Source organism: Sminthopsis crassicaudata, chromosome 4 (genome assembly GCF_048593235.1).
Source record: "Sminthopsis crassicaudata isolate SCR6 chromosome 4, ASM4859323v1, whole genome shotgun sequence".
NCBI lineage: Eukaryota > Metazoa > Chordata > Mammalia > Dasyuromorphia > Dasyuridae > Sminthopsis > Sminthopsis crassicaudata.
Window position 1 is genome coordinate 207,673,453 of NC_133620.1, and position 11,207 is coordinate 207,684,659.

General features: G+C 32.1%; 1 protein-coding gene across 1 annotated transcript in view; it reads left to right on the plus strand.

The window, feature by feature from the left end:
• COQ3 (coenzyme Q3, methyltransferase) overlaps nucleotides 1-10,497 on the plus strand; it is a 31,866-nt gene extending 21,369 nt beyond the window's left edge. Inside the window, exons 4-7 of the mRNA XM_074310231.1 lie at nucleotides 1,865-1,964; nucleotides 2,918-3,160; nucleotides 7,280-7,439; nucleotides 9,785-10,497. Of these exons, the coding sequence (XP_074166332.1) occupies nucleotides 1,865-1,964; nucleotides 2,918-3,160; nucleotides 7,280-7,439; nucleotides 9,785-9,969 (688 nt within the window). The 3' untranslated portion in view covers nucleotides 9,970-10,497. The remainder of the gene's footprint in view (nucleotides 1-1,864; nucleotides 1,965-2,917; nucleotides 3,161-7,279; nucleotides 7,440-9,784) is intronic.
• The last annotated feature ends 710 nt before the right edge of the window (nucleotides 10,498-11,207 follow it).

The window sequence follows — 11,207 nt, forward strand, 5'->3', positions numbered from 1 at the left end:
AAAGATCCCAAATTTTGGGATAAGAATTCATTATTTGACAAAAACTGCTGGGAAAACTGGAAATTAGTATGGCAGAAACTAGGCATGGACCCACATTTAACACCACATACTAAGATTAGATCAAAATGGGTCCAAGATTTAGGCATAAAGAACGAAATCATAAATAAATTGGAGGAACATGGGATGGTTTACCTCTCAGACTTGTGGAGGAGGAAGGAGTTTGTGTCCAAGGGAGAACTAGAGACCATTATTGATCACAAAATAGAACATTTTGATTACACCAAATTAGAAAGTTTCTGCACAAACAAAACTAATGCAAACAAGATTAGAAGGGAAGTAACAAATTGGGAAAACATTTTTACAGTTAAAGGTTCTGATAAAGGTCTCATCTCCAAAATATAGAGAATTGACTTTAATTTATAAGAAATCAAGCCATTCTCCAATTGATAAATGGTCAAAGGATATGAACAGACAATTTTCAGATGATGAAATTAAAACTTTCCACTCATATGAAAGAGTGTTCCAAATCACTATTGATCAGAGAAATGCAAATTAAGACAACTCTGAGATACCACTACTCACCTGTCAGATTGGCTAAGATGATAGGAACAAATAATGATGAATGTTGGAGGGGCTGTGGGAAAACTGGGACACTGATGCATTGCTGGTGGACTTGTGAAAGAATCCAACCATTCTGGAGAGTAATCTGGAATTATGCCCAAAATGTGCATACCCTTTGACCCAGCCATACTACTACTGGGCTTATATCCCAAGGAAATACTAAAGAAGGGAAAGGGACCTGTATGTGCCAAAATGTTTGTGGCAGCCCTTTTCATAGTGGCTAGAAGCTGGAAGATGAATGGATGTCCATCAATTGGAGAATGGTTGGGTAAATTATGGTATATGAATGTTATGGAATATTATTATTCTATAAGAAATGACCAGCAGGAGGAATACAGAGAGGCTTGGAGAGACTTACATCAACTGATGCTAAGTGAAACGAGCAAAACCAGAAGATCATTATACACTTCAACAATGATACTGTACGAGGATGTATGCTGATGGAAGTGGATATCTTCAACATAGAGAAGAGCTAATCCAATTCCAATTGATTAATGATGGACAGAATCAGCTACATCCAGAAAAGGAACACTGGGAAATGAGTGTAAACTGTTAATTTTACCTTCTGAATCCAATTCTTCCTGTGCAACAAAAAATTCGGTTCTACACACATATATTGTATCTAGAATATACTGTAATATATTTAACATGTATAAGACTGCCTGCCATCTGGGGGAGGGGGTTGGGGGAGGAAGGGAAAAAATCTGAATAGAAGTAAGTGCAAGGGATAATGTTGCAAAAAATTATCCATGCATATGTACTGTCAAAAAAAAAAGTTATAATTATAAAATAAAATAAAAATTAAATAAAAAAAAAAGAAATTAGAGGTAAAACAAAACAAAACAAAAAACTCATCCAACATTGTTTGTTATTGCCTTTTATCATCTTTATCAGTTTTCTGGATATGAAGTAAAATAGGGATTTCCAATCATGTGGTCCACAATTAAAAAAAAACCACAAAACAATTTACTTGCTTCTGGTCTCTGTTATTCCTTCTTTCCATCCTCCCATTTTCGAAGTTACTCTTTAACTTTTCTGGTTTGATTATTGGAAACACTTCTGCAAGTTTCTAAAAAATTTTTTTTTAGTATTTATAAACAAATTGGTTTAAATTGCAAATGCAGCAGTTATTTAATAATGGCACTTTAAAACTTTTTGTTAATAAGCCAGTTGCTGAACTTTTATATTTTTATGTTTTTTAGAGGTAAGCCAGTCACATATTTTTATTATTATTATTTTTTAGAGATAACCTTTTGAAAATGATTACTAATCATCACTTGGAAAGTCCGTTGTCTGGAATGAAGATTCTAGATGTTGGCTGTGGAGGTGGATTGTTATGTGAAGTAAGAACCAGATCAGTGGATGATTATCTCACTTTTTTCCCTTTTAAATCTAACTTAGAAGCCTAAGAGGGAGGGGAACAGATTTATACAGTATTCATTAAATATTTTTAAGAAACAATTGAATGAATGAATTATAATATACCTCTATAATAAAAGGATAGGACTAGGACTGAAACCGTTTGTTCCCTTATAGTCATCTAATTTCACCATAGAATTGTAATAGATGAAAGTTAAGTTTGTTGCTATATTATATCAGGCCTTGGAGCCTTGCAATTAGCCTTTCATTCTATATTTTAGATACTTTTTTATGGAATATAGAAGAGTTTTGCTGAAACATTGCCCTTCAGGTCTCATATTGGAAAATCTTGTGGAATAACATTGTAATTATTCTGTTATATTTCAAGGGCATTAATGTAATTGTTTGTAAATAGTAAAGGTGAGAAGAAATCATTAGTTTATATACTCTGCTGCCTCTGAAAAGTACCTTAAATCTAAAATGTTATGGGATTTTTATGTTCTTTTTAAAATTCAGCCTTATAAAGATTACGTTTTATAACAACATAAACTAAGTTGGCTTTTTGGTAAAGTTACTCATTGATTTCCAAAGCTCAAAAAGAGAACAGCTTACAATGAATGATTTCTTCTTTTTAAAGGAAAAGAACTGGACAAAGAGCAGTCCTCTCAAGTGATTAAGAGAACTCAAAGACTGATTACACCTTTATTTTAAAAATGCAAAATACATAAATGTATATTGCTTTGGCTATTTGGTATGTTATTTTGGTTATTTGCTACTATGATTACAGAAAATAAATAAAGCACCATGTGCCAGAAGAAAAAAAAAAAGATTTCATACTGTCTGACTGCTGGCCTTTTTGAAAAATGTTAAAAATTTTAGGTTGCTAGTACAGGCATCTTGCTTTCTTTCAAAGGGTGACAGTCCTTTTTGTCTTTAGCCTCTAGGGCGACTAGGAGCTTTGGTTACCGGAATTGATCCTTTGAATGAGAATATTAAAACAGCACAACAGCACAAATCATTTGATCCAGTCCTGGACAAGAGGATCCAGTACAAAGCATGTTCCCTGGAGGACATTGTAGAAGAGACTGCAGAAACTTTCGATGCTGTTATAGCTTCAGAAGTTGTGGAGCATGTGAATGATTTGGAAACCTTTATTCAGTGCTGTTGCCAAGTATTAAAAGTAAGCATTGTTTTAGCTTGGCCAAAGGTTCTCTTCTGTTTATTTATTTTTAAGTAACTGATGCTTAAGCAGATTTTGGCAGGGCCAAGGGTTTTTTTGTGTATATGGTAATAGATTTCCTGCAATTGAAACCATTCAGTCCCCAGCTTTAGCCTTGAAAGTCTAGCATGTTTTAGGGAGACTGGTGATGCCTTTTTTTTGACTACATCTTTATGTGCTCGTGTGTTGGCCCTGAATATTGATACTACTCACAAGAGAATTGATATCTTGAAATCCAGGTTGCTGACTCTATTAGGCAATACAAAGATAGACACTCTAAAACATTTTTGGAGCCTAATTTCTTATTGAAAGTAAAGGACCTTTGACAAGTGCAACTTTGGAAAGCTCTACACATTTATAGCAGTTGTCTTTCCTATAACGTTGACTAAGTTAAAATAGCTAATGGACACTTTTACAAAAATTCTGAGAACAATTGATTTGTAATCAATTAAAAACACACACATCTATTATAGTAATTTCAATTATCAAATTGCATATGTTAAAGAAGTATATAATTTATATGCAAGATCTTGAGCAGCCATATATATAGCTGTTCAAGATCCTGTGCAGTAAGTGCATATTCCAAAATTTCTTTTAACATGTGACCACATTGTATTGCACTAGCCATCTTTATTCACTTGTGAATTTTAAATGATATTTTATTTGGGAGAATTCTCTAGGTTCAAGTGGCAAAAGAATAGAATGCTGTCTCCACTTTTTCTTCATTGCCCAAATTTCATTGATTTCTAGAAAATACTAGTGTAGTTGTTTGAATTTATTTCCTAAATCCTAAATCTCACTCTTAGTTGTTGAATTCACACATTGGGCTGGCTGAGAGTTTGTATGCCCATGCAAATAAAATTAATATAAATAAGTACATGCACATAAATGTGTACCTAAAATATTCCAGGAAAAAAACCCAACTAGATATATTCATCTTCTTGTTTACCTAGTTAAATTTTTCTTGCACAAATTCCATAACTCAGAATGAATTGAAAGTAAATGTTTCCTCTTTCTATGTACACTTTTTTTTTTACCAGATAAATCTTTATTATTTTTTCTTTTTCTACAGCTTTTTCTTTTTCCAAATATTTGTAAAGATAATTTTCAACATTCACCTTTGCAAAATCTTGTGTTCCAAATTTTTCTCCCTCCCTTTGCCCTTTTCTTTCAAAAGCTTAATCCAATATAGGTTAAACATGTGTAATTCTTCTAAATATATTTCTATATTTGTCATGCTGCACAAGAAAAATCAGATCAAAAAGAAAAAAAAAAGAAAGGAAAAACAAACAAACAAACAAATCACCACAACAAAAAAAGGTAAAAATACATGCTTTGATTCACATTCAGTCTTCCTTTGGATGTAGATGGTTCTTTTATCACAAACCTATTGGAATTGCCTTGAATCACCTCATTGTTGAAAAGAGCCAAGTATATTAGAACTGATCATCACATAATCACACATCTTGCTGTTGCTGTGTTGTCTTGGTTCTACTTTCTTCACTCAGCATCAGTTCTATGTCTTTCTTAAACTAGTCCACTCATCATTTCTTTTAAAACAATAATATTCCATTACATTCATATACCATAATTTATTCAACCATTTCCCAAATGAATTTGGGAATTCAGTTCCCAACTCCGTTTCCCAACTCAGAAATTTCCAGTTCCTTGCCACAATTAAAAATGGCTGCTACAAATATTTTTATATATATGAGCCCTTTTCCCTTTTTTTTTATGATTTCTTTGAGATACAGGCCCAGTAGAGACACTACTGGATCACAGTTTTATAGCTTTTTAGGCATAGTTCCAAATTGTTCTCTGGATATGGATCACAACATGGTATTTTCACTTTTTTTGTTATAGTTTGCTTGCATTTTGTTTTCTTTCTCATTTTTTTCCTGTTTGATCTGATTTTTATTGTGCAGCATGATAATTATAGAAATATGTATAGAAGAATTGCATGTGTTTAACATATATTGGATTATTTGAGGTGTAGGGGAATGGGGGGGGGGAATTTGGAACACAAGGTTTCACAAAGGTGAATGTTGAAAATAAAAAGCTTTATTAAAAAAAACCCAAAAACCAAAAAACAAATTGCTGTCCAGAATAGTTGGATCATTTCATAGCTCCATCAACAATGCATTAATGTCCCAGTTTTCCCATACCCCTCCAACATTTATCATTAAATTCAAACTGGGCATTTTATTTTCTTTCTTTCTTACAATGTTTTCTTACAGAAAGTTATTGATTCACATTTTACAGGGAATCCTTTTTTCTAAGTATAATATTTCTTTATAAGTATAATATTTCTTTATATTCCTTTATAAGAGGATTGGACTGTACATAGATTATGCAGGTCAACCAGTAATTTTTTGCATAAACTATTATTGGTATGCTAAGAAATTTATTAAGAGCCTGAATTATTATTAAAAGCCTGACAATAATATACAATGTGCTTGTACTTGGGAGTATTGTTATTTTTCCAATTTTATTTTCTAGGGCTTTTTTTTTTTTTTTTAATGTTTCCCATTTTAGAGGCATTTGTCACCTTATTTAAAAAAAGTTTTAGTTTTAATTGTGAACATATCACCAACAAACAAAAATTTCAGTATACAAAGAAGAACAAGAAAGACTTGTGTAAGGAATTAAATTTCTGTTATGTGTAGATTTTTTTTTTAGAAGATAGCTACATCTTTTTATTTTTTTTAATGGTTTATGTAGTTTTTATTTTTTTTAAGTTTGTCACAGCTTTTTATTTACAAGTTATATGCATGGGTAATTTTACAGCATTTCTACATCTTTTTTTTCAAAAATCACACACACATATACACACACATATATCATAATAAAATTTGACCAAACTGCTCAATTTTTTTTGTATTACCTTTGCTCTCTTTTCCCTTCCGGTTATTTATAAATGAATCTTTTGTTCATACTCTTTTTTTGTATGCCAATCATTATTCATTTCACTCACAAACTACTCTCACTTCCCTCTTTATCGATAGATATCCTCTTTTATAAAAAATGTATATCCAGTCTAGCAAAACATAGTTCACACAAATCATAGTCTGAATATGCATATCTTATTCAAAATCTTGAGTTCCTAATCACTCAAGATGTAGAAGGTATCATTTTTTAAAATCTTTTAAAACCAATTTTGTTTTGAGATCTTTTAAAGTTTTTTTTTTTTTTTTTTAATATTATTGTTGTCATTTCATAAATTTTTTTCCTGGTCCTGTTCATTTCACTCTATATCAATTTGCAAAAATCTTCTCATGTTTCTCAGAGTCTGTCATATTTTCTTAATATGTCATATGTCATTTCTTAATGTCATAATTTCTTATAGTACAAAAATATTCCCTTAAATTTATATTAACATAATTTTTCAGCCATTCCCCAATTAAAGGGGACCTATTTTATTTTCTTTGCTATTACAGAAAGAGATGCTGTAGATATAATTGTACATGTGGGTTCTTCCCTCTCTGATTTCTTTGGTATAAATGTCTTATAGTAGGTTTGCTGGTATAAAAAGTATGCTTAAGTAAGCATACTTAAGTAAGTTTAGTGATGTATGATTGAATCAGTTCACAGCCCCCACTTATAGTGCCTTGTTCTGCCTGTTCTTTTATAAGCTTCCAATCATTGTTATTTTCCTCTTTTACTATCTTTACCAATCTGATGGTTATGAGGTTGAACCTAAACACTGATTTGTTACCTTATCTACAGGTAGCATTTTTCAGAATCCATGTGACCCAAAATTAGAAAAAGTAACTGTGATTAGCTTTCTGAGAGTTATGAATATGGCTTTAATAAAAACCTATCTTTGAATATGAAGGTAGCCTTTGATGATGATTAGAATCCCTCCAAGATTATGAATATTATTTGAATTATGAATATTATTATGAATATTGTGAATATTATTTTGATGTTATATTTTTCTTATATGCATCTCAACTACGATTGTTTTGGTGATGAACTTACCGTGGGACAATCTCAAACCTGTAACCTGACTTGTGCTACCTTCCCTTCTGAATTTTTTAAACTGCTTTTTTTTTTTTTTTTTTTTTTTTGTCTTGTTAGCCTGGAGGCTCTTTGTTCCTAACTACAATCAACAAAACACACCTTTCCTATGCTTTAGGAATTATTTTTGCTGAACAAATTGCAGGCATTGTACCCAAAGGAACTCATACCTGGGAGAAGTTTGTTTCACCAGAAGAATTAGAGAGCCTTTTAGAATCAAGTAAGTATTAAAATAGTCTTAACTTAAGTCCAAATAATTCTTTCAAAGCATAAATAAAAACTTCTTTAAAATGTGATCCTAATGAAGTCTTGTAATACACTTATTGCTGTAATATAAGATGACCCATAAAGAAGTAAAGTTGGGCCCCCCAAATTTAGGAGGAATCAACCTTTGTATTTAGTGAGCAAATAATTGTTTTTAGCTTTTAAGAAGAAAAAGATAAAAGAGTTAAAAGGGAAAAGGTAACATGGCTTTTGAGGGCATTAATCTCAACCCTAAATTGAGACCCAAGTTAGAATACTTAAAACCTACAGAAAGCCCTCAGAATATCTTCAGAACATCAAATAGTGATGATTGTGCAGTTGAGAAGAAAACTGGATGTGGTCTACAGGGGACTGGGAATATGATATTGATTCTATCTCTAACAAGCTTAGTTTTAAGCAACTTTGTTGTTTCATGGACCACTTGATTCTGGATAAGCCTATAGTCCTCTTTCCTAGAATAATGTCTTTAAAGACATAAAATAAAGTACATTAGATGGCAAAGAAACCAATTATATTAGAATGAAGTTATCAGAATATTTTTTAAAAATAAGGTCATGGACACTACATTAAGCTAGTAATGAACACTAACCTTAGAGTCAAAAAATAGTACCTGTTGATACTTGGACAGATGTCCTCATTTGTTTCTGTTTTCTCCAAGTTTCCAGATGTGACCAGTTCCCTCTTTTGTAAAATGTGAAGATTGGATTAGATTATCTCTAAGGTCCCTTATGATTCTCAATCTCTGAAAATTAGGATAATGGGCTAGATGACTTACAAGAATCCTTCAACTACTCCGATGTTCTGTGATTCTAGTCACATTGGGCCAGGGTATATCTTAGGTTCCATCAGCCAATAAAAGCCCTAATGTGGAATTGCACCCCTCTTTATTCACTTCTTTACTTATTCATGTCCCCTCAGGTGTTGAAGTCTTCCAGTGTGGGCAAAGCCCAAAGCACCCTCACAACCTAGTCCTCTATGCTGTGTATTCCTAGAGGCACTGTTGGATTATATGAACTTTAAAAAAAAAAAAGAAAATGTTTCCCCAATTACATGCAAAAATTTTTTTAACATTTTAAGGTTTTGAATTCCAAATTCTGTTCTCCTTTCCCTCGTATCTCCCTGAGATGGCAAGCAATCTCATGTATAGATTATATTATGTGCAATCATTCAAAAGGTTTATATGGATTTCTTTTTAATAATGGGTAGTAAGCCAAGAATGTTTAAGAGTGGGAAGAATGTACAGTGTTATACAAGTTTACCTCAAAAATACTATGATGAACCATTTAGACTTCATAGCTTCTTGGCTGCTATTAAGCACTGATCTACTTATTTTGTGATCAATATACTTATTTGCAAATTTGTCCTACATATTGACTAGGTTGTGATGTTAAATATTTAAATAATAATTGATGTACCACTTTAGTGTGGTCCCTAATTATTTCATGACTTAATTACTTCAAAAGCCAGCTGATAGGTCTACCTGGCTTGTTTCTCTCCACTCCAATCTATTCTCCATTCAGCCACCAAAGTGATTTTCCTAAAGCACTAGTCTGTTATGTCATACACTTCCCAAGTGAATTCCAGTGTTTTCCTGTTATAACAGGATATATCCTGGATATGTCCAGGAGCAAATACAAAATGCTCTGTTTGGCATTCCAAGCTCTTCATAACTCTGGGTCCAATCTTCTTACACCTTTCTCCTCAATATGTACTCTTCCGTCCAGTGACACTGGCCTCCAGGCTATTACATGAACTAGACACTATTTCTTGACTATGCATTTTTTCTTTTGTCCCCCCATACCTGGAATACTTATCCTTTTGTGCTACACCAGCTGATCTCCCTAGCTTCCTTTAAGTCTCAACTAATCCCTAACCCCTCTTTAATTGCAATGCCTTTCTTCTGTTAATTATATCCCATTTATTCTGTATGTAGCTTTCTTTGTCTATAAGTTCCTTGAGGGCAAAAACTGTCTTTGCTTCTTTTTGAAACTCCAGTACTAGCACATAGTAGGTGCTTATTAGATGTTTATTGAATTGAAATGGTTTGTTTTTTAAATTTCTTTTCATACTATTTTAAAAATCAGACCTAAGAAGCTATCTTTATAGAGGTCTCCACGTAGGTGAAATCTCTTTTCTAATTGATTAGAAAGTATGACAGCCTGTCCTAGTCAAGAAAAGTATATTTCTGTTATTTCAACTTTGTTTTTTTTATCACTGGTGGTTACTATGGTAGTAGATACTATGAGAACTATGATAGTTTCAATTTATTAAATCAGTTTTGTGATTTTTTTTTTTTTTTAGATGGTCTTTTGGTCCAGACAATAACAGGAATGCTGTATAATCCTTTCTCAGGCTACTGGAGATGGACTGAACATACCAGCCTTAATTATGCAGCTCATGCCATAAAATCTAGTACAAAAGTAGAAACTGAAGAGCATCATATTAAAGCTCCTGGCATAGATGGCCAAGAATCACCGCAGAAATGAATCACTTCTATACAGTTTAGTAATGTTACTTGCTATTCTAATGTTTTAAAATATGAAAACCTGTAAAAAATTAACTTTCTAGAAAGATCATGGAGGAAAAGAACAAAAACACAAGAAAAAATTCTTTTCAAAATTATAGCCACCTTCATATCCCTGTTTTAATACTAAAATCTTAGCTTTACTAACGTAGTATATGTAAACTACAGGGCTTTCTTCAGGTTGGCATGTCTTCTCCCCTATTATCTGTATTTACTTTAAATTTTTCATCTTATAGGAATGTTATTATCAAACCTTGTCTTTATTTTTGATTTTTTAAAGGTATTATATTTCTCTTTATCTTAATTTTAAACTGCCATGCAACTTGATAGTAAAGATTTCATAGATTTCTCAGAGTATATCTTATGTGAGATATATTTGGAAGATAGGTGAATATTTTTTTCTAGTCCATTGTAGCTACTTCTTGGGGCCTATAGATTTTTTAAAAATTTATTTTAACTTTTTTCAATGAATAAAAAAAACCCAAACCTATTTGCTCTGCTCATGTTCCTGTCTTATTGGAAAAAAAAAGAAAGAAAGACAAAGTCTTTGTAACAAACATGCATAGAAAAGCAAAACAAATTTCTCCATTGACCATGTTCAAAAATTATGTTTGAATTTTTACTCTTAATCCATGAGTTCTCTATAAGGTAGTATGTATTGTTCTTAAGTCTTTCAATTTGCTTGTCTTCACAGTGTTGTTGTTTTATATAAATTGTTCTGATTCTGCTTATTTTATTCTATATTGGTTCATACACATCTTCCTAGGTTTCTTTGAGATTGTCATTTTCATCATTTCTTATGACATAATTTTCCAATACATTCATATTCCATAGTTTGTCTAGCTATTCTCCAGTTATTGAGGACATCCCACCTACCCAGTTCCATTCACTGTCACTACAAAGAACTAGATAAGCACATAAATAAGCACATAAATGCATTGTTGATAGAGCTGTGAATTTGTTTTGCCATTTAAAAAAAATATTTAGAGATATGTCCCCAAAGTAATTGAGCTGGGAATATTCTTTGACTACTGGGTCTGTATTCCAAGATCAAAGAGAGACCTAAAGATTTTTTGTAGAAGCAAAAACCTATTAAAGATGCAAAAAGCAATCACCTGTTATTTGGTATATTTTCACTCACGTGAGGGAGGGCCTTGTGACAGTTTTAAATATGTGAGGACATAGCATGAGAGGTGGAGA